This window comes from Quercus lobata, chromosome 8 (assembly GCF_001633185.2).
Source record: "Quercus lobata isolate SW786 chromosome 8, ValleyOak3.0 Primary Assembly, whole genome shotgun sequence".
In the NCBI taxonomy this organism is placed as follows: domain Eukaryota; kingdom Viridiplantae; phylum Streptophyta; class Magnoliopsida; order Fagales; family Fagaceae; genus Quercus; species Quercus lobata.
Window position 1 is genome coordinate 55,580,029 of NC_044911.1, and position 23,472 is coordinate 55,603,500.

General features: G+C 36.8%; 3 protein-coding genes across 3 annotated transcripts; 1 reads left to right on the forward strand and 2 right to left on the reverse strand.

The window, feature by feature from the left end:
• Positions 1 to 463: 463 nt before the first annotated feature.
• On the reverse strand, positions 464 to 1,511 carry LOC115958157 (dehydration-responsive element-binding protein 1A-like). The gene has a single exon (XM_031076546.1). It carries the CDS (start codon positions 1,401 to 1,403, stop codon positions 678 to 680), a length of 726 nt encoding a protein of 241 aa, XP_030932406.1. The 5' UTR covers positions 1,404 to 1,511; the 3' UTR covers positions 464 to 677.
• Positions 1,512 to 8,827: 7,316 nt separating this feature from the next.
• Positions 8,828 to 14,063, reverse strand: LOC115954572 (BTB/POZ domain-containing protein At5g03250-like). The gene is made up of 4 exons (XM_031072462.1): positions 13,930 to 14,063; positions 12,084 to 12,153; positions 10,070 to 11,287; positions 8,828 to 9,421 (listed from the first exon to the last, which is right to left on the reverse strand). Exons 1-4 carry the CDS (start codon positions 13,986 to 13,988, stop codon positions 8,891 to 8,893), a joined length of 1,878 nt encoding a protein of 625 aa, XP_030928322.1. The 5' UTR covers positions 13,989 to 14,063; the 3' UTR covers positions 8,828 to 8,890.
• Positions 14,064 to 16,455: 2,392 nt separating this feature from the next.
• Positions 16,456 to 22,975, forward strand: LOC115957314 (dolichyl-diphosphooligosaccharide--protein glycosyltransferase subunit 1B). The gene is made up of 9 exons (XM_031075536.1): positions 16,456 to 16,645; positions 17,556 to 17,600; positions 18,423 to 19,054; positions 19,527 to 19,674; positions 20,391 to 20,570; positions 20,672 to 20,740; positions 21,116 to 21,205; positions 22,374 to 22,514; positions 22,590 to 22,975. Exons 1-8 carry the CDS (start codon positions 16,526 to 16,528, stop codon positions 22,494 to 22,496), a joined length of 1,407 nt encoding a protein of 468 aa, XP_030931396.1. The 5' UTR covers positions 16,456 to 16,525; the 3' UTR covers positions 22,497 to 22,514; positions 22,590 to 22,975.
• Positions 22,976 to 23,472: the final 497 nt, after the last annotated feature.

The window sequence follows — 23,472 nt, forward strand, 5'->3', positions numbered from 1 at the left end:
TAAATTGTTGGATTTAATAGTGTTTTACATAATAAAATCATAATAAAGTGATTATATCAGTTACTTAGGAAAAGAAAAAATTCCAATTTGAGGATTTTATTATAAATTAGGAAATATGTTGGCTCTTTATAAGGAAGCCTCCAAGAAGCTCCATTCCCAAGTCCCACCACTTATCCACATGCTGACATTGCTTTTTCTACTATCACATTCTAATCCAATGCTTTTTTATTTCCAGAGCACTCCAGTCATCAAACTTTAGCTGTTTGAAAGTTCCAGAGCAGAGACGCTTGATTTGAAGAACCAAGATGAGAGTTTCAGATGGCAGCACTTGAGCTTCGTCCACTACCTCTCCACTTCTTCTTCTTCAGAACATTTTAATTTATGGTAATGTGTTCACACTTTATCTCAAACAGGAGTTGTCCTTTAATATTATTTTATAATCACCTCCTTATTTTCACTCATCAAACACAAAATCCAATTACTTTATTAGAGTATTAGCAATGGACTAGTCACCCAGTTCAACTAAAGTTTGATATAGCTAAAACCCAAAACGGATTATTATTTCTGTTAGTGTAAACAAATGCTACAAAAAATTCTTTTGTACAGTATGACATCGCCATCTCCAACTTTCCCCCACATCACACTGCAGCACTAAGCTATAATATTACTAATAACAATCAAATTGAATAACTCCACAATGAAACCTCACTGTCAGTTTCCATGTTATCTCCACCGTACCAATGAGGTGGTGGAGGCAACAACATCCCCACTGCCATATTTCTCAACAACCCGGGCATGTCGAAAACCGCCTCCTCATCCATAAAAAACACACTTTCCGGCTCTATCTCTGCCTCTGCCTCCGCAGCCACTGTCACTGCTGTTTCCGCCACTGTCACTGCTGCAGCTGCATTTTCTAACCTCTGCGTCAAGTCATCCCCAGAAACATCGTCCAACTCTGCTGGCCGAAATGCCTCAGCCGCCTCCAATGCTGCACGCTGAATGTCCTTTGCTGCTGCCGACGCCGGAACCGGAAGCTTCCATACCGAGTCGGCAAAATTGAGACACGCGTTACGGCCGCGGAGCGCAATTGCCGCCACATCCTGTGCACGCGCCGCCATTTCTGCGGTGGGAAAAGTCCCAAGCCAAATCCTCGACTTCTTATTTGGCTCGCGCACTTCACACACCCATTTTCTTGAGTTCTTCCTCCTCACTCCACGGTACACCGGGTGTCTTGTTTCTTTGAACTTCTTTCTCCCATCTCGTTTCTTAGGATTCTTCGAAGCTAGCTTGACCTCCCCGTATGACAAGTTCACCATCTGAGCATTGTCACTCTCTGACCCTGAGGACGAAATATCAGACCCCGTTAGGTACTGTGGGTCTGAGAAATGTCTCAAAGCATCCATGTATGTCTTAAAACTTTTTGTTTCTCAGTACTTAGAATTTAGTTAACTTGTATTGAAGTAGTAGCAGTAGATATATGTAGGCAAACGGTGGTGTTTGTGTTTGTGTTTGTTGAAGGCGTAAGAACTACGAAGAGTGAGAGTTGGACATATATATATACGTTAGCTAGGACTTATCCAAAGCGCTAAGGAAAGAACTAGGAGTGTGATAAGTAGACACGTAAGTGTGATACGTAGACACGCTCAGTGAGATAAGTAGACACGCTCAGTGACGTGATGTTCTCCACTGTTTCAAGAATTTGAAATGGAAGATATTTGTAAAGCAATGCTGGCTGGAATACAAAATTTTAGTAGCTTTTGTGGTATTGTATGGTGACACGTGGAAAATTTGTCCTGTTCAGGATTTTGAGTTAAAGTGATTGGGCATAGTTTTGCCGTCGCAAAAACGTAGTAAGTGTGGTGTGTGTGAAAGTGTGTTTCTTTTTTTCTTTTTTGAGGGAAAGTGTGTTTCTTTTTCAACATAACATATTTGTCAAGACATTATCAATTTTTTGTCAACACTTGCCTGTTTTACTTTATTTTGCAACCTAGTATTATTTAATTTATTTTTAATGTCTAATTTGCAGCTTTATTCGATTTTATATTTCTTGTCCCTTCTTTCTCTCAATTATGCTGTGACTCGTGTTTACGTGCAGAAACATTTAATAATAGTAATTGTGAATTGTCATCTCTTGCTGAGTATTATAAATGGGTTATATAACATTAAAATTAAGAAAATTAAAATAGACTCTTTGAGCAAATAAGATTACTGTAGGAGCCCCTTTTATAACAACTCCAAGATAAAATTGGACTCGTAATTTAAGAAGGTCTCCCACAACATCATTTGTAGAGAGTGGGCTGAAAAAGGTATGGCCTGGGCATGAGTGAGTGGTTCTAGTCGTGGTTCCTACAAGGAACACCACATGGGCGGGCTTGGTCTTCCTAGCCCCTACTCCCCGGTGGCCAGCCCCCCCCCCCCCATTTTTTATCTTTGTGGGTTTCGCCTTTTATACTAGTGTCTCATTCCCCTTTTTGTGTCCACGTGTCAATTTCTGCTTCTGGGATGCAGGCCTGTCCAGTCGACCCATACCTGGAGTGGTTGGGAGTTGCTGGAAAGGCTTATGGGCATGGGTTTGTCAGACGCTCCATTCCGTATTGCCGTGTTGGCTGCTCTTTTTCTGGCCCTGCCCGCTACATTCGGCTTGTTCCCTTTTTTTGGGGCGTTTAATAAAGTGTCGAGGAGGAGGTCGTCCTCGGCAATGGCCCTCCTCGGCTTGGGCTGTGGTCCTTAGAATAAACTGGGCTTGGGCCGGGGCTACACTTTCTTCGGCCCCACAATAGCCCCTCAAAAGCCTGCTGCCCGACTTTTAGTTGGGGAAGGAGGGTTTTGATAATGTTGGGCCTATGTCATAGCCCGTTCTGATCCTGTACTACATAAATATTTGTATTTTTCCGTTACTCGAGAGTCGCGTCAAAGCAAGGGACGCGCCTTTATTTTTCATTCGTGCGGAGTCCTTTGATATTTCGGTATTCGAAGTGCGCCTTCACGAGGATCTTTAGATCCTGCGGCTGAGGATGAGGTTGGAACTTGAGCCCAGTCTGCTTTGTCTGTGGCATTCCTTGGAAATCTACACAAGTTAAATGCCACCGGTCTGCTCTGTGTATAAATAGGATAGGGGGTCACTCTTCTTGTGTACAAACCCTTCTGCTTCTCTCAGAAACATAATCCATCCACCATACTCAGTCTCCATTTCGGTGTCATTTAGCCTCAGGCTAATATGCTTGAGGTAAGGGTGGGGATGAAGAATCTTTACCCGCTTCAGAGGTACCGAGTCCTCAAGATGATGCGGTACGGACAAGGAGGGCACAGATTCAAGCCAGCCCTCCGCTCTAACAGGGGGAAGATGGTCTTCCTCTTTCTTTTAGTCAAAATCCGAAGCAGGTTCTGGTCATGCCAGATTTTTGGCATGTCAGAAGAAGGAATTTCCTCCATCAGCGCCGTCTGCCTTGTCGCAGGCAAGTTTTCGCGGGGGCTCCCCAACTTCTGGCTCCCTACACCTTTTCTTCAACGGTGCAGGCCCCAAGCCAGGTGCTCTCTACACCTTTTCTTCGAAGGTGCAGGTCCCTCGTTGGGTTCTTTTGCTGCCTGAGTTATGGGCATGTAAAAGTACTGAGGAGTGGTTCCCTTACTCGACATCTCGGCGCAGCAGCCAACCTCTCCTCTGTGTTACCTCCTCGGCTTTATCTTATTCTCTTGTATCTTTCCTTTTGATTATGTGGTTAGCTTTAGAAGCCAACCTCTCATCTGTACCGCCTCCTCGGTTTTGTCTTATTCTCTTGTACCTTCCTTTTCAATTATGTAGTGAGCTTTGACGTAAGCTGATTCCAGCTTTTCATTGTACGCTGTATTGTTTCTTTGTTTTAGTAAAAAGGGAAATTTATTTACTTATTTTGAATACTATTCTTTTTGCAACACTACTTTGTGAAAGGGTGTACTCCATGTGTGTGTTTCTTCAATGATACTTAGAGCGAGAAACCTTGAAACATAATCCAACTAATTCTAATTTACTAACACTACCAGGCATTACGCCGATAATTCATAGTAAGTTAAACTTAGGAAACTAACCGAGGTAACAATTGAATATTCTGTGATAAGTGCGAGAATACCGTCCGAGAATGATAACCTCTAAATAATCCATCCGAGGAGTTGACTGAGCAGTAGAGAACTCAGATCGTTTTTTAGGCGACATATTGCTCTATATTGCATCGATCCCTTTGGTGCTGCAGATCCGAAAGCAGACTTGAGAATCCTCGCAATTTAGGAACTAACCCAGTTGTTAGTGGAGAGTTTTCCTCGGATAAATCCTAAAGTCCATGTAATGTAGTTTTTCCTTACAAGTAGTTGGTTTCCCCAAAGCTTGAGTCCGAGGACCATAGAAGGCCTTGGTTCTGTCCAAAACTTGTACTTCTTCTTTTAAGTAGTTGGTTTCCCCAGAGGCTTGAGTCCGAGGATCATACAAGGCCTTGGTTCTGTCCAAAACTTGTACTTCTTCTTTTAAGTAGTTGGTTTCCCCAGAGGCTTGAGTCCGAGGACCATACAAGGCCTTGATTCTGTCCAAAACTTGTACTTCTTCTTTTAAGTAGTTGGTTTCCCCAGAGGCTTGAGTCCGAGGACCATACAAGGCCTTGGTTCCGTCCAAAACTTGTACTTCTTCTTTTAAGTAGTTGGTTTCCCCAGAGACTTGAGTCCGAGGACCATACAAGGCCTTGGTTCCGTCCAAAACTTGTACTTCTTCTTTTAAGTAGTTGGTTTCCCTAGAGGCTTGAGTCCGAGGACCATACAAAGCCTTGGTTCCGTCCAAAACTTGTACTTCTTCTTTTAAGTAGTTGGTTTCCCTAGAGGCTTGAGTTCGAGGACCATACAAGGCCTTGGTTCTGTCTAAAACTTGTACTTCTTCTTTTAAGTAGTTGGTTTCCCTAGAGGCTTGAGTCCGAGGACCATACAAGGCCTTGGTTCCGTCCAAAACTTGTACTTCTTCTTTTAAGTAGTTGGTTTCCCCAGAGGCTTGAGTCCGAGGACCATACAAGGCCTTGGTTCTGTCCAAAACTTGTACTTCTTCTTTTAAGTAGTTGGTTTCCCGGGGCTTTGGCTTTAGGGGAATTAAATCCTCGGCCGAGCCCCTTGGCCCATCTGCGTGGCTGACACTTTAAAGTGTAGCCAGGAATCATAGCTCCCAACGAAGCTCTACGCTAGCACGCTGTAACTGGCTGGTAGAAAATGACAAGGGTACCGTCCCACACCATCACTTATGCCAGGACACAAACCTTTCCCACAGACGGCGCCAATTGTAGGAGCCCCTTTTATAACAACTCCAAGATAAAATTGGACTCGTAATTTAAGAAGGCCTCCCACAACATCATTTGTAGAGAGTGGGCTGAAAAAGGTATGGCCTGGGCATGAGTGAGTGGTTCTAGTCGTGGTTCCTACAAGGAACACCACATGGGCGGGCTTGGTCTTCCTAGCCCTTACTCCCCGGTGGCCAGCCCCCCCCCCCCCATTTTTTATCTTTGTGGGTTTCGCCTTTTATACTAGTGTCCCATTCCCCTTTTTGTGTCCACGTGTCAATTTCTGCTTCTGGGATGCAGGCCTGTCCAGTCGACCCATACCTGGAGTGGTTGGGAGTTGCTGGAAAGGCTTATGGGCATGGGTTTGTCAAACGCTCCATTCCGTATTGCCGTGTTGGCTGCTCTTTTTCTGGCCCTGCCCGCTACACTCGGCTTGTTCCCTTTTTTTGGGGCGTTTAATAAAGTGCCGAGGAAGAGGTCGTCCTCGGCAATGGCCCTCCTCGGCTTGGGCTGTGGTCCTTAGAATAAACTGGGCCTGGGCCGGGGCTACACTTTCTTCGGCCCCACAACTACAATTAAAAGTTAATTTGAATTTTGATTGTGTTTTGACTTTAATATATTATTGATTTGGACAAAGTTTAGTTACAAATTTAGTTGTAACTTAAGGTTCTCTCATTAAACAAATTAACATGACTACATATTTTGGCATTTTAATCGTTAAATTGCATGTTCTTTATATTTTTAAAACACGTGTCAAAATTCATGCCAATCAGATATTATTTATTATTCGATCCATAAACTTATTTTTTATGTATAACTCTAGACTACAAAACTCAAAATTGAAACATTTGATTGATGGTGTAGCTATTAATATCTTGGATTTTATTGAAATTTTATAAGTATGAAGAATATAATAAGAAAATGTAATTTAATGATGAATTAGTCAAAATTCAAATATAATAAAATAAATATTAAGTAGAGTTGTAACCTTAGTTTAAAAAAAATTTGTCACTTTGTTGTCAAACTTTGATCTATTGATTTTATTATATAGTGTGCTTTGTTTTCTATTTTCTAGGGATTGTTGCAAACTTGAGTGATGCACATGAAATTTTGTATAGTGGTATAATACATCATCAAACACATAAAAATGATCACCACTCAAAAATATTTAAACCTTGAAAACTCAATCAACCACTAAGTTCCCGTAGAAATTTTGGGGGTCATAATAAGAATCAGAAAAAACTTACCCCATTTCATGCTGTATGGTAGTCAACCGCACTACCATTACAATAAGTTCTATTAATGTTTGGCACTCTTTTTGTTTTGTTGAGAATGAATTACCTTACAGAATCAGCTTATTGTGACATTATATGTTACAAGACTCAGCTTTGTGCATTGAAAGACAATGGTACAGTTGAAGTATGGGACTTTGACTTACCTACTCTTTTTCCCACAAAGATCATGAGCTTTAGACCAGTTATTATAGATTTAGATGGCAAAGAATTCCCAAGAGACAAATTTTCAACTCAATGTTACTTGGTGGAATCAATGGGAGATCTTTTGCTTGTCAATCGGTTTATTGGGAACTTTGTTAATTCAGAGGGGTAGCAGTTGATGAGAGTGACCTTGGTACGTACCGAGGATACACAACCTTTGATTTGTCCTCTCAGAACAAAGGGATTTCATGTTTATAAGCTAGGTTCTTCGGAACACATGGGAGAAGGTGGAAAGTTTAGGTGATAGGTTCATATTTTTGGGTGGAAATCACTCTGTCATTGTCCATTAAGGATCTTCAAGGGTGTGAATCCAATAGTGTTTACTACACTGATGATAATTGGGACCAGATGAATGAAGATCACTTGTATGGCGATCATGATTGCGGCATGTTCAACTTGACAGATGGAAGTTCGAAGACATAATATCAATGTGTTTTTGGGAGGATAGATCCACACCCTTTTGGTTAATTGCTACTAGGTGCTGAGATGTGATTCATATGAAATCTTTGGTGCATGCTTAGTATAGTTTTTTCCTACTATGTTCTAGAGTTAGAAAACTTATTTTTATTTTCTATGATTACTTGTCTATTTGATTGAATTTTGTGGTTTATGAATTTTTTTGTTGTTGATAATTGTGGTTTATGAAAAGCTATATTCACGTGGTTTACTACATTTGATTCTGTTTTTTTTCTAAAATAAGGAAAATCCATGATGAATGAAGAAAGTATAAAGAAAGGGAAAATGTTAAGACCGCATAAAATTCCACAATTTTTGCCACAACTCGCCACTTAGTGAGTTGTCAGTAATAGAGGTGTAGTGGTGGCAACTCGTCATATGGCGAATTGTGACAAAAGTTGTGAAATTTTATGTGGTCCTAACATTACTCATAAAGAAGGTCTTTTCTGCATTGAATTTTATTTTTTTATTTAATAATTGGGATAGGAGACTGGTGGGATTTGTATCCCATTGTCCAAGCACTAGGTATCTCTCAAACCTCAATAGAAATCCAAGAATCTAGAGAATGGGGGAGCCATATTAGTCTCCCTATTTATGTGAGAAACATTCCAAAAGGACAAAGCAAACTCCCATTGTTTTGACCCCTGACCCAATTTGGAACATTGAAATTGGCCATAGAAAATTTATCCATCCTATTTCTGAAAAAAGACATAAGAAATACTCCATGTTTGAAGAATTACAGAAAGGGAAGGTTACATTTTTAAGATAAAATCAAGTGTCAAGTATCATTTTCAAGAAGCTAACCTCTACAGGAACTTTTTTTTTAAACCTCTCACATATTGTTGCCTTCAAAGGATTTCCTACTCCGCACTAGACAAAGCACCATTCCCCTGCCTACAATATCAATATGTACATATAAGAGGCACATTCTCAAGTTTGGTTTGACAATGAGAAATTAAAACCTGAGCACAGAATTTTGGGCTATTCTTTGTAGATTCAATCAACAATTTTATGAGTCTTTTGTTCATACTGCCAATCATATCGTAAGAGCTACAATTGTCTGCAACTTGCTAAAATATAATGCAATGCACTGAAGTTAAATCTTAACAACTGTACTTTTATCCTGAATTCTTGCTCCTAAGTCCTAAAATAGGAGATGTATAAAACTAAAAATAAATAACTAAAAACCCTACTAGAAATGAAGAAAAGATTGTAGAATAATCCTTGTTACTTGAAAGGAGAAGTGGTATAATTATAAAAGTTAATGAATCAAACTTGGGCTTCATTTACATTACCATACTACAAGAAGACTGGCAGACCATGCAAAAATTTATTTTGACCTGCATAAATTAACATGGATTCCACAGAAAAATATAGAGTGATCAAGACCAAGGGAAAAGAAGCCAGTACGAGAAAACAGACATTGAAAGATGAAAACTAAAAAATCAAATATAACTAAGGAAGACAATGAGGATCAAAAGTTCAATGATCTAATGTCTAAATATAATTACAAGATTAACTAAACCAGAAACAAACAAATTGACTAGCTAGTTTTCAGAAGGGGGTCAAAAATAGATGAAACAAAAGCTTTTTTTTTCTTTTTTTTCTTTATTTTTACATTTATTTCATTTTAGAGAATGAAATTCAATCTCCCTATCCACCATTTTCATGGTTTTCTCCTCCATTCACAACTGGTTCTGTTGATGGTGGTGGTGCTTTGGAATTATTGTGGGGTTCTGATGCATTAGTATTGCAGGGCTTTGACTTTAGTTTGCCAGCAAACCTTTTTAAGACTGTGTTCCAACTCCCCTTTGTATTCGCCAGCCTGTCGATCTCCTGTTTCATGCTAAAGCATTCTTTCTCAAGCTCGGACACCCGGTCCCTCATGTCATCAACTGTCACAAGGTGGTTCAATGAGTTGCCTGCTTGTATAGGGGCATCACTTCTAGCCAGAGCAAGATTCCCACTGTGATTTTGTGAGTTCTCAAGGTTGTCAGAGACAAAGAACCAACCAGCAACAGAGGTGCGGAGCCGAAGTTGTTCAAAAAATAAAACTTGGACAATGACACGAAGAGGCAACCTCTCGTTCTGGGCTGCATGGGTGCTGGCTTCCAAGGAGAGCTTCTGGCAGTTCATGAGCCTACAGATTTGTTCCTTTTCAGAGTCTGTTAGCCAGGGATGAGCCTGAAGTTGAGATACACATCAGTTTTCTTAGGCAAAGCAGGAAGAAATCTAGTGTGCATTGGGAAGTAACTTCGAAGAAAAAGAAACTAGCTCTTCTAGTATATTATAATGTAACTGACTCCAATGAACTTGACAATGAAATGAGTTCTCAACACAATTCATAGTGATATTGTAATTCCACCATGAAAGCATCATGTCCACTGTAAATAAATAAAATTTCTTGCTAAAGAAAGAACAATATGCCCAAGCACCATATCTGCAGTGCTACTTATCCAAAACATGAACTAAATAATATATAGACATGGTAAGACTAAAGCAGCCATTTTTATGGCGATTAAAAAGTTGGTTCTCCTTTTGAACTATTTCCAAAAATATACCAAAATTGAGTATAGTGGTGTGAGTGAATGTGAAGACAAGCACTCCAAAATGAGTAATTTTCAAACTTGCAAGCATATCTAAGGAGAGATAAGTGACAGTAAAATCATTCCAACACAAGAAAGGCATAGATGCTCCATTATAAACTAAGTTATCAGAAAACGATGAAACTATTTCGGAAACTTCTAGCCTTTAACCAAGATGACCAGAACCAAAAAAGTTTTTGCAAGGAAAATCATCAATGAGATGAAGCGAATGTGAACATTCATTTACCTTGAGGAATATATCAATTGCACGGTAGATTCCATCATCTATAGGCCTGGCATAATCAGGGATAGTAGCAGCAAGTGACTGAAATTTCAGTACCTTCAAGTTAACATCTGGTGCCACCTCAGCTAGATAACCATCCACCAGATTAGCCACCATTGTCATTGGGGTCAGTGAATGGGAACCTCCCATTAACTGCCCCTCATCTACAATAGAATTAGAATTAGGATCAACAGGCTCATGATCGGCCAGCATGAAGTGATCAAGAATTCGCTGAACACAGTCAATATCATAAAGGGTCTCCACTGAGTACCCCATATTTGGTATAAGAAGATCTTCAAGAGCTGCTTGATCCAACTGAGCACCAACCCTTTTCTCTAAATTCTCACGACATGATGGGCTAGCATGTAATATCATTGATGTTCGCAAAAGCCTAAGGAGGAAGTTAGTTGGTATGATACCTTTTTCATTAGGTAGTATCTCCACAATATCTTCAAAGATTTTTCTTTGATTTACATCATATGGGGCAGATATGGTTGATCCTGCACGGTTCCCATTTTGGAAGCTTGATTGTCTACCCAACAAGGGAAGATGCCTCTTTGCATAGTAGACAAGGGACCCAGAAATTCTCTCCGGCTTCATGCCTCTCGATCCAACAGCAAGAATCAATCTTTTATAAAGAGGTAGTCTAAGAAAGGACACATCCTCATACCACCAATCTTCACTCACAGGATGAGGCTTAGTTGCTGTGCGTATTCCATTCCAAAATACAGTCTCATCTGGGCTTTGCACAGCACTCCGTCCTGACATTGGCCAACTAAACAAACTTGGATCTGCACAAGCTTTTATCGCCAAGGAATTAATGCATCTTGTAACAATATGAAGCTCTTCTGCAAGTGGTAGAACCTCTTCACAAGTTTCAAGAGCTTTAATTGAGTCTGTCCAGTAACCAAAAATCTCATTAAAAAAATTTTCAGTTTGCAAGATGAGATTTCCCTCTCCATATTCTTCAGTCATCCGAAAATACTCGGCTGCACACCTGAGACTGACTACATTTAATGCAGTGAGCTCTATTTTTACACCATAACAGAACTTGGCTACAAGCAGAAAGGTTTTGGCTCCTCCAGGTATGTCATGGAGCTGCAAAGTACACTTCTTCTCGTCCTCTCCAGAAAGCTCCCCGATAAGGTTTTCTAGAACTCCGCTTCTGGACAGCAAGGGAAACTGCCATGTATTCCAAGAAAGGGAGGAAATGTTGTTTGATGAGTAAATAAGAAATAAAAACTATTGTGTAGAAATGTCCCAGAATACACTTATCAAAAAAAAAAAGTCCCAGAATACATAAGATATGCACACTGTCTATGTCTTCTACAAGATTTAGGAAGCAAGGTTACTTTTCACTTCCCGAAAGGCAAGACTGAATTAAAAGGCAATAGTATCACAATTGAAAAAAATTATAAACATAATAGGAAAATAACATGATAGAGAGCTCCATGTTCATATTTTTCATACATCCCAAATTACAAGAAGTCCAATATTAAGCTTCTATTTGGTGGGCATGACTTTAATAAATTCATCTAAATAAATCTAATGGATAAATCAATTTTTTGTGATCATTTTCAAATTTCAGTTTTATCATCAATTTTTTTACAAATAAAGACTCCCAAACAGTTGCAAATAGTAGATCTACAAAAATTCCCTCTTTATATCCATCAAAGAAATTCATGAATTAGATATGAGCTAAGAGCTCTCTCTCTCTCTCTCTCTCTCTCTCAACGAATTTTGAATCACAAAATAAAACAATTAAATGCAGACAAGATAAAATCTCAGTAATGAGAACCAGCTGCTTTTGATTGTTTCCAGTTGAACCTTACACTTGAGGGAATTTCAAGGCACAAAACAAGCAGCCAAAAGGAACAGAGACTTAAGGTTCTATAAACCATGGTGTCTGGACATGTAGATGGCATAAATAATGACAAATTAAGTCATGGGGCAGAAGGCTTGGCCAAGTAAAATACACCTTATGGAGATGGAAGGTTGTCTCTCCAACTTCAATGATGATATCACTAGGAAGCCCAGTCGAGCAAAGCCTGCAAAAGAGAATTTGGATTAAAAGAAATCTGAAACAGAACTAAACAAATATTACTCAGAGGTGACATCAACACAAAAATGATTAGAAAATCAGCATGCTGTAACAATTCAGAGGTAGGAACCACACTTGTAACATAGCAGCAAGGTAACTATAGATCATATGTCATAATGATACAACCAACAATCAATTGGTAAAATATTATTTAATCTTTTTTCATTCTTGTAATAGCAGGAACCATTGTAATCACACATATCTTGTTACTATTTATTAATCAGGAATGAAAAGTTTTCTGTTAATCTTCTATGAAGAATTAAAGATACTATTATCCAGTTCGGTTAGTTATGATTGTAGGGACCATTTCAAGCAAGTGTAGATTCAGTTGACAAACATAAATGAACATATTCCTTTATCAACTCTCATTCTAGTTATCAAAGAATGACTATCAAATAATCACTTAGAATTAATCTTGTATGAAGAGCAGGTGCATAACTGGATGCAAATAGCTTTACAATTTTAACCATCAAATACCAATATGTGTTTCCAAAAACCTTAAAAGTTCAAGCCAACAATGAACAATCAAAGACTTCTTAAACTATAGCAGAATTAATTGCATACTCAAGTAGGTTACAAGACAATTCAGGATACATAGTACCCTTTTGGCATTACTGTAGGAAGTAGAGCTTTAACAGTATAGCTTTTGCAATATAGAGTTTTGAAAAGCTTTTTACCATTTTTGAGTTTTTGACAAAGAGTAGTGTTTATTACACACTGCTTGTTGCACACACTAAATTCACGTTTTCAGTGCAATTTTTGCATGTGTAACAAGTATTAGTGCTTTAAAGTTTTGAATATATAAAGCATGAAGAATTGTAAAAAAAATTTCCTAAAAGCTCTAAATTTCAGCTTTAGTCTTAAAGTTGTTTCCAGCTTAAGGTTCTTAAAGCACGTTTTTGGTAGTGGGTTACTACCAGACACACCCATAATTTAGATCTGTTGCCAAATTTTCCTAGTCTGACTACACAAAATTAAAACCCCATTAGAGGGGCAGTGCCACATTCCAATTATTAGAGGTCAAAAAGTGCCATTATATAGTTTCAAAACCCACTCATACTTTTACCGTTGTCCATTAGAAGCAAAGAAATATAAATCTCTCCCCATGAGCCCAAGGTCCGTCCTTTACAGCCTCACTCATCCTTTGAAACCCTTAGACTAATAGAAACACACCTCTTCTCACCCACTCCATTCATCACTAGTGCTATTCTAAATGTCTAAAGACTCTAAACCAACTTGATTTGCATATTTTATCACCTACTGGGTTATTATTAGAACAACAGATAAGGCTTCCTAATTAATCTTACCAAATGTGTCTATAAAAAGACAAAATCCAGTCCTAAAAGTGCAGTTTACACGCAATGTACATTACTGACAATTCAATGAGTTCACACAGAGTTAACAATGGTGGTGACAAAACTGAGAGACTACAATCACTGAACTTAAATTACAGGTAAAATCAAAATTACCAACCATTCTATCCTCAATATTAGTAATGTAATTTATTGATTAATACATAGAACCTTTAAAGGGTTTCCAAGAATGAAACCCAATTGGGTACATAAGCTATTAAGTTCATAAAGTTAAAGCATTCACAGTAACCATTCCCAGAAGTTTTGGATTTCATAATGCCAAACAAAACAAACCCATCACGTAATATCAAGTATTATCACAGAAACACAATTTTGAATTACAATTATAACATAAAACATAAATGACTGACCAGGCTTGGCCTTCAAGGTGAAAGACTTCGGTTTTGGATCCCAGTCTAATGCACGCCATGTTATATTACTCAACTACAGTTTAGTTACCATGGAAAAGAGCGAGCTTGCTGCAGTGAATAAGAGAACAATGACACACACCACTGAGGATATTGATGAAATGGGCACAATGGCTTTTGTGTTTTGTTTTTTTCGTTTTTTGTTCTCTCCTCTCTCTCTCTCTCTTTCTCTCTTTGGAGAACTAAGATGGTCCCGAGTCTAAAGGCAAATCTAGGAGAAAAATCAGTTGCTGCTGTTACATGAAAAAGGCAGTGTTTGGGGGGTTTTGAGTTTTTAGCAATTAATATTTATCTTACGTTGGAAGTGTAACACAACTGTATCTGTGTGTATTTAATAATTGTATCCTAGGAAATTTAGATTTTAGTCCAAGCCAATTTGTATATATTACAGTTATAACTAAGGTTATCCATTTAAAGCATTTTGACCTGGTGAATGTGCTCGTGATAATAGGAACGGTCCAAGCTCACCTGATTTTTTTTTCTCACAAATTGTTGGTTAAGAAAACATTGTAGTCCACAGACTTAGAAAATTTTGCTTCTCGAAACAAAAAATAAAAAATTCTTCAACCAAAAGTATTCACAAGGTTTCCAAGAAATACAAGTACAAAAATGGCACAAAGTCAAATAAAGTTTATGTTGTCAGAAGACCATTATAGACCTCCACGTTCGAAGGTTACCATTTCTTTAAATCACTCATTAATACTGTAACTTCTATTCTTGTTCATCAAAAAAAACTTCTATTCTTGGGTAATAAAAGATGATAATTTTTTTTAATACAAGATAAAAATTTTATTCTAATTTTATCTATATATATATATATATGTGTGAAACTCTCTCTTAAAAAACTTAAATCCAAATCTTATCTCCATATTCTACAACTACTTATACTTGTGAAGTGATCACTACAATAAAAATGATGACCACTGAAAGCTTAGGTGAGAATAGACACCAATATCTCCAGCACGCATGCAAAATAACAAAAGCTTTTTAGATTGGGAGCCACTGACTCTTGTCAGCATGCCCACAGATTTGTTAGTTTCTTAGTACGAGTGACAAAAAAAAAAAAAAAAATGCTCATGGCAATGAGAGCCTGCAGTCATTTATAACTGGATGCAGAGCCTTTAGCATTAGGGCCACTACTTCCGTATCCAATTTAATCTCCAGCAACTCTGCACCCATGTTAGAAGACCATGTTAATATTGTAATTTTCTTTTCCTTTTTCAATGTGAAGTTGTTATTATAGTTGAGGATGGGAGAGATCTAGTAGTAATTCAATTGGCTGAGTAACCAATACAGATGACAAAAATGTCTTGTCATATCCCATTTTGTTTTGTGTGAATTTTCCCCCTCTCAAATAGGTGACTGACGGGCGATGGGTTTTATACTTTTACTCACTCTAGTGTAGGCCTTAAGTCCCTGCTTGTCCCAAATTCCTAAAATTGTAGTATGATATATATATATATATATATATATATATATTAAAAAAAAAAAAGGTTTTACATTCTTTCTCCATTTCAGAAAAGCCTCGAAAATACTGAGCTAATAGAAATCCAACACAATTAAAACCTTAAATTGTTTATTAAAAAAAAAAAATTATGACTCTGCTATAAATGTACCGAATAATTATTAACAATCAATTTTTCTAACAACTTGTAAAAGATATATTAAAAAAAAAAAAAAATCTAAACACAAAAACTATGATAGCAATTTTGCATATCAAAAAGTAAGAACAATTTTGAAATAAAAAAACATAAAAAGTTAGATAATTAATATTTAAATATTTAAAAAATCACTAAAAATTTATCGCCTTAGACCCTAAGTGTATTGAGTCAACTTTGCTTTCCTTGTCTTGCGTCACCTTTACTAGCCCTGTCCCATATCCTCACCTTGAATGCGTGTGTGTATATAATTTATAGGTAAACAGTGGGGGTTTGAATTACAAATATCAAATACCAAAGCAAAGTGACAATACCACCCGTAAGATATCACTTAAACCCCACATTTAATTATTTAATATACAAATTCAATTATTTATACATATTTTATTATCCCTTAAAAGCACTTATTTTTTTCTCTCTCTCTTAGCGCTCTCACATTTTTATCTCTCTCTCTCTTAGCGCTCTCACATTTTTATCTCTCTCTCTCTTAGCGCTCTCACATTTTTATCTCTCTCTCTCTTAGGCCATGTGACAAGGTGAAAGAACACCGGGCTAACACTAGGCTTTATTTAAAGGGGACAAGATACATTTGTTCTGACCCTGTCTCACCTCGTTGCCATCCCTTCTTTAGAGACAGAGACAGGAGCTCTCTTGAATTCCTAAAGCTAGTAATTGAAGTTGCCCACCCAATTGGCTAGTTGGGCCTATAGGCAAGGTGTAAATGGGCTGGTTGGGCCATCATGGCCTCTTCTTTTTAATTGGTCAATTCTGAGCCCAGCCCAAAAGAGGCATATAGGTCCGCATCCACGGTCTCCTCATAGAGAGTCATCAGTCTTCACAGCTCGTCAACTGTGTCTGTGAAGGAGAAGAATAGGCAAGCCATGGAAGCTCAGCTCAGTGTCCGAGCGATCCTTCTTCTCTCTCTCTTATCGCTTCTCTCACTTCTCGCCAGATCCTCCTCCGTCTCTCATGACATTCAGATCGTCAACGCCGAGCGCAGAGTATGCTTCCAATTTCTCCCTAAACTTTATCATTCCAAATTTCAAAATTTTCTTCGTTTTTTGAATTATTAGGGTTTCGAATTTCGACTCATTTCATTCAATTCCGAATTTATTCTTGTTAGCCATTTCGATAATTTTATGAGATCTTGATTTTCTAATATAGGTTCGCCTTCATTGTTTGTCTGGTTAAAAACATTTCACAATCAGAATTTGAATTACAGATTTTAAGTGAATTCAAGCTCTGTTTGGTTTCCAAGAAAATTAGGACAGAAAAATAGAAAGGAAATAATTATGGTGACGATACTTTATTAGGCATTATTCAAAACATGATAATTCAAATTATGAGAATGCAAAAAACTCCTCTCAGCTAAGCCTAATTCAAATTATTTGGCTCATTTGAGCTTAAATTTAATACCTTTGAGATATTGATTACTTCCTAGGATATTCTTGATATTTAGAAAGAAATATCTTTGTTCATCACATCTGTATTCATAGTATTGTTCTTATTTCTCAATTTGCATTGTATTTCTGGGATATTTACCTAGGATGCATGGACACTTCATTTAGGTGCTGTACCTGTGTCATATATATGTGTTGTACCTGTGTTGTGTAATGGCGTCCTATTTGCCATATCAGGTTATAATTATCACTCATGTCGCCATATTGTACCCATACTGTGTGCATCCTAGATATTTACTCATAACCCACTGGGTGCGTTTATAACTTATCAATCAAAACCAAATGAGCAGTTTTCTTTCTTATGTTGATAATGACGAGATATGGATACATGGGCGTGATTTTCTGATTGATTTGTACTAGAATTTCCTTCTTTTTCTTCACTTTTTGCTATGAATCGCAATGCTCCTTTTTATATTACTGTCACCACTAATTTTTCTGGTCATGCTTGCAGATTGACTTGACTTCTCACATTGTTAAGGTTTTCCTAACCTTGAAGGTATTTCTTTCTAATGCTTATTAATACATGACTACTTTTAATTTGAAATACCAAGGTGCCAGGACGGTGTTTGTTGAATTGTTGAAATTGTACTCAATGGGTGGAGAAGTTTAAAGCTTTGGTTTTGTGTGTGTCTTTTTCATGATCTGAAAGAATGTATATTTTAGATTTACATTTTATGCCCATATAAAACTTTCTCCTGATAGCTAGAATTAAAATTAAGTTTTGATGTCACAAAAACTTTTAAATTGTAAAGCTAAAATTGACAAAATGTCAATCAAATTTTTATAATTATTCATTTGAATTTCTGCGTTTTCTGTTTGGTTTCTTAAATTCTACACTTCATCCCCATAGACTTGTACTTTAAAGGTGGGGAGAGGTTAAGGCTCTAACCAGAATCAAATTATAGTTCCCAATCCAATTTATGTAGGTTAAGGGTTATGTAATTACCTTTTTATATTTCTGAATTCATTTAAAAGGTCTGTTTTCTCTCTGTATTGAGAGAGAGAGACAGAGAGACAGAGACAGAGATTTCTGCTGTAATCTTCTACTATCTTGAATTTCTCTGTCAGCCAACCTCAAATGAATAAAAATTATAAAATAATATCGCCAAGTTTATGGCTAGATGTTGGCCCAATTTGATTCAGGGGACCTGTTTAAACCAGAATCTTGTAAATTGGTCTGAACTTTGAAGTCATAGTCTTAGTAAGCATTTGTTAAGTTATTGAAAATATTTATGTATTTCTACCTTTTGTGCTAGAAATTGCAAATGTGTTTGGTGCATCTATTTGACTGATGGATTTTTATTTTTACTTTTTTCAGGTTGAAAACATTGGGTCATCTCCTGTTTCAGATATATATCTTGCATTTCCTCCAACGCAAGTTGATCATCTAGCGCTTGTCAAAGCTGCTGCAACTGTTGGAAAACGGAAGAAGAAAAGTTATTTGCCCCTTGAGGTAAACCCAACTGAGCTACCTGATGCACCAAATGGAACCAAGTATTTCTCTATATCTTTGGTCAATCCATTAAGTGCGGGTGAAACTTTAACAATAGAAGTGCTTTACATATTGACACATTCTCTAGAACCATTTCCAGTTGAAATAAGTCAGTCAGAATCTCAGCTGGTCTATTATCATGATAGTGCAATAATTTTATCACCATATGATATTAAGAAACAGACTACATTTTTGAAGACTCCAAGTACTAAACTAGAATCATTCACAAAAGTGGAACCGACAAACCGTGCTGGTACAGAGTTAAAGTATGGGCCTTATGAAAATCAATCTCCACATTCATTTTCACCCATAATTGTTCATTTTGAGAATAACAATCCATTTGCCGTTGTTGAGGAGCTTGTCCGTGAAGTGGAGATATCTCACTGGGGAAATCTTCAGATCACTGAGCATTACAAGTTGATGCATGCCGGTGCCCGACACAAAGGGGTGTTTTCGAGGTAGGGTTTATTGCTGTGTCATATGTCATAGCTTTGTCACAATGCTTTTGAATGAAATTGTTGTCTCCTTTATCATTTGCTTTAACTTTGATGTCTTTGTAACTTATGTTTTGAACTTTGGTTTAGAATATTTTATTATCTGAGAGAGTTTTTTTAGTAATATTATATATCACATTAGCTTAAGTTTTTCTAGAATTTTTTCCCTTGGGATTCAATTGATAGCCCAACAGTAACGACATTCTTTGTGATGCCCATGTTTGTGGTTTGAACCTCACCTTCCCCCTCCCCCACTATCTACCTATCAAAAAAAGATGAATAAGAATATTTTCCCTTTCTCTTTGATTTATTGTTTGATAGCAACAAATAAATGTAAAACACAGAAATTTCAATCCCTTTTTTAAAAATATTATTTTCCTTCTCTTGATCTTTACTTCACTTGAATGTCCATATTTCTGAAGTTCCCTTTTGGCAGGGTTGAATATCAATCTAAGCCATCTTTTAGTGGGGTGTCTTCATTCAAAAATCTTCTAGCAAGACTACCACCTGGGGTTCACTCTGCCTACTACCGAGATGAAATAGGGAATATTTCATCATCACATTTGCGTACGGATCCCTGGAAGGTAACATGTGGCCTTTAATTTTACAGTCCTATTGTAGAAGATTCTTATAAATATTTGTCTACAGAATATCTGTTTTCCTTGTATGAGTAAATTCAATATAAATGCAACCAGTATGCTCAATTGGTCAAATCATATTATGAAGTTGGTAGCCTTATGCCAAGCGCTCTGTAGCTCAATTGGCACCTCGTGGTGTTTCCAATGAGACATTCATGGTTCAATCCCCCCTCCCATTGTAACTATCAAATTATCAAAAAGTTGGAAGCCTTATGATTTAATTCCTAATTTAAATTAAAGGTTTTGTATTTTTGTAATCAAAAGCCGTATCTCATGAATTTTACTCATATTATCTCAAATTCAAAACTAGCTCCTTCAAGATGTATAATTTGACGAACCTGTATTTGTCTAACTTTACTAGGGAAAGTTCGACATGAAAAGATTTGCAACTTAAGGCTTGCCAGAGTTTTCTGATTGTGTATTTCCATCTTAATAGAATGGTGGTCATATTTGAGCTGGAAAAGTGATATTATGGTAATTGAAAACTAAAGATCACTTTAGGATAGTGGTGAACCCAAGAAAGTGAAAAGAAGATGAAATAATAACAAAGTTAAATGTGTTTTCACAAATTGTAAGGGGGTGTTGTTGGGGGGGGTGGGAGAAGAAGAGGTTAAATGTTTTTTCACAGGTTGTGACTTGTGACTAATACTTGTTCTTTACAGTCAGAACTTGAAATTGAACCACGTTATCCTTTATTTGGAGGATGGAAATCTACATTTATCATTGGATATGGACTTCCATTGCAAGACTTCCTCTTCGAGTCACCTGATGGTAGACGATACCTCAACTTCAGTTTTGGATGTCCTCTTGTGGAGACAGTGGCAGACAAGTTGACCATCAAAGTGGGTTCTGTAACATAAGTTTGTGTTTCTATTGTTGTTCTATTTTTTTGCACATATCGTATAAAATCCAGATTATACATGTACTAAGTGTTATATTTCAGGTAGTGTTGCCAGAGGGATCAAAAGACCCTTCTGCTGTGGTTCCTTTCCCAGTGGAGCAGCATCTGGAGGTAACTTAACTTGTCAATTCACACACACACACACACACACGCTGTGGTTACTAAGTGTTATATTTCAACTCTTGTTTATTACATTGTCCATGTTGTAATATGAGCAATGACAAGAATTGTAGTTTTCAAAGTCTTTTTTTACAAGTATTTTCAAAGTACCCCAGAGCTAGGCTTCGTTATAAGCTATTCTTAATGTCGCTCAGGCTCCCCTCAATCCGGTGATAGAGGGGGGTCCCATCTTTTTAAATGAACTTTTCGCAGTGTGCTATTGCAAACATGTGCCGTTGCTCTATGAGCATTAACTAGCCAAATTTACAGCATCATTAATTTCTGGACCACATCAACTAAGATGTATTTACATTTGGATCTCTGCAGACCAAATATTCGTACCTTGACATTGTTGGGAGGACTGTGGTGGTTCTGGAAAAGAGAAATGTAGTTCCTGAGCACAACTCTCCTTTCCAGGTAATTTTTTTAAACAAATTATACAGTTTCTACTGGCTTGAAAAATGTTCTATCAGGACATGAGAGGTTTTTTTTTTTTTTTTTTTTGATAAGTCAAGGGCATGAGAGTCAATTGGATGAAGCATTATTAAAATTGATAACACAGGCATTTCATGAATAGCAGAGTTGTGTCAAGATCCATAATAAACTAATTGCATAAATGACCTAAAAGAAAATATTCCATGAGATTTCAGCTGATAATATGCCAGTATGTATGTATATATAGATATAGCAAGTTACACCTAGTGCAATTTTAAACAATGTTAGACTAGCCAATATTTTTTAATTGGATGTGAATTTTGACAAAGCCACCATTGGATTGCATTCTTCGTATATTCCCAATGTTTACAAAATTTCAAAATGATCAAAAATCAATAGCTATCAAAAATCAATAGCTATGTCATCAATCAATTGTTTAAATTCAAGTTTTGTAGTTTAAAATATTGCATAAAAGATGAGTTTATAGATCAAATGGTAAATAACATTCGATTGACATGCATATTAAGAATATATAGAACATTCTAACAATTAGATTTTTAAAATATGAATTCAATAACACATTATTGGGTGGTGTAACTTTAAGCAATGTTACACTATCCAATAACTTGTTATGGAATTCATATTTTGAAAATTCCACAATTGAATTACATGTTCTATATGTTCTTAATAATCATGCCACTTTTCATGTCAATTGGATGTTATTTATCATTTGATCCATAAACTCATCTTTTATGCATTATTTTAAACTACAAAAACTTGAATTTAAAAAATTGATTGATGACATGACTATTAATTTTTTATTACCTTGAAATTTTGCAAGCATGGAGAATATATAAAGATAATGTAATCTAATAGTAGATTTATTAAAATTTGTATCCAATTAAAAAATATTGAGTAGTGTAACATTACTGAGAGTTACACCAGGTGTAACTTGAACCCAATCCATATATATATATATATATATATCAGTTACTTATGTCTGCAAGGATAGTTCACTGTTCCCTTTTATGTTTCGCTTTCAGGAGATATCCTTTTTGTATCCTCTTGATATTAGTATGTCTTGTAGTATATAGTATTTATTAGAAAACAAAATTTGTTTATGTGGATATTAACCATTCTTCTTTTGAAGGTTTACTACACCTTCAACCAAGTTTTCATGCTTGCAGAGCCATTGATGTTGGCATCAGTGTTTTTCTTCTTATTCGTCACCTATGTAGCTTACCTACACATTGATCTTTCTATTCGCAAGTGATTAATGGAGTTGCCAGAGGTAATCTTATGCAACTTAGTAGTGTTATATATACATACAATATCTATTATTGAAACTGTTTTCTTTGCTCTGTAGGTGAGTCACTTCAACTTGGTTAACACACAATAACTGAGCCAAATCAGAAGATGCTAGGAGTGTTGTAAGTGAATGTTGGAGAGCATAGCATTTAGAAAATTTTGTTGGTTGTCTTCTTTTGGTGACTATAGGTTGCATTTAGAAATTTTGTTATTTGTGTATTGTTGTAACAAGTTGAACTTAGGCCCCATCTCCACTAGGGGAGTGTTGGATTGTCTTAATTTAAGAAATACAAGGATTCAAAAATGCTTGAAGAGAGAACGTGTTCTCAGTTTATGTGTATCTTTCTCAAAATCTGGAATGGCTGGACTTGTTTCCCCTGGTGGGCAAGAAGATGAAAATAAGAAAAGAGAAATCGGCAACCCACATGGCTTTTTTGGTGATTATTTTCTGAGTGTACCCTTTTATCCCTCCAACTTCTTGACCAGATAGATTACTGTGCACCATTATTTAAAGAACAGATCAAACCATTATCAGAAATACTGTGTGCATGATATATATCATAAAAATTCAATCAGGGTTTGAGAAAGTGACGGGATTAGTTCTGTAGTTCTCTGAAAGAAGAATAAGATTAGAGAGGAACTAATCCAGGGCTTTTGATGGGGGTGTAGATGACAAATTTGCTGGGTTGTGTGCGCCATGAGGTTGAAATGTTTAAATTGAAATATATAGTGCTTTCTGAATCTGCCTGCAGTCATATAAAAGCTAAGAGATTAAAAACCCACAGTAAATAAAATAGAAAGATTGCTGAGAGCCCAAAAGTAGAAAGAACTATAAAGGATCTCAATCTACAAATGACAAACCTCAGTCACCTCAACAATTTTGCAATTTTGTGTTTAATTTCTCTCGAGTCTCGAAATATGTGATTAACTTTCCACAATGT

Excerpts from the sequence above, each read along its gene's own strand:
- LOC115958157 (XM_031076546.1), bottom strand. The coding sequence starts at position 1,403 with ATGGATGCTTTGAGACATTTCTCAGACCCACAGTACCTAACGGGGTCT.
- LOC115954572 (XM_031072462.1), bottom strand. The coding sequence starts at position 13,988 with ATGGCGTGCATTAGACTGGGATCCAAAACCGAAGTCTTTCACCTTGAA. Across the intron at positions 12,154-13,929 it reads CACCTTGAAGGCCAAGCCTG|GCTTTGCTCGACTGGGCTTC; the intron begins GTCAGTCATTTA and ends TCTCTTTTGCAG. Across the intron at positions 9,422-10,069 it reads CAATTGATATATTCCTCAAG|GCTCATCCCTGGCTAACAGA; the intron begins GTAAATGAATGT and ends TCTCAACTTCAG.
- LOC115957314 (XM_031075536.1), top strand. The coding sequence starts at position 16,526 with ATGGAAGCTCAGCTCAGTGTCCGAGCGATCCTTCTTCTCTCTCTCTTA. Across the intron at positions 16,646-17,555 it reads TCGTCAACGCCGAGCGCAGA|ATTGACTTGACTTCTCACAT; the intron begins GTATGCTTCCAA and ends TCATGCTTGCAG. Across the intron at positions 17,601-18,422 it reads AGGTTTTCCTAACCTTGAAG|GTTGAAAACATTGGGTCATC; the intron begins GTATTTCTTTCT and ends TACTTTTTTCAG.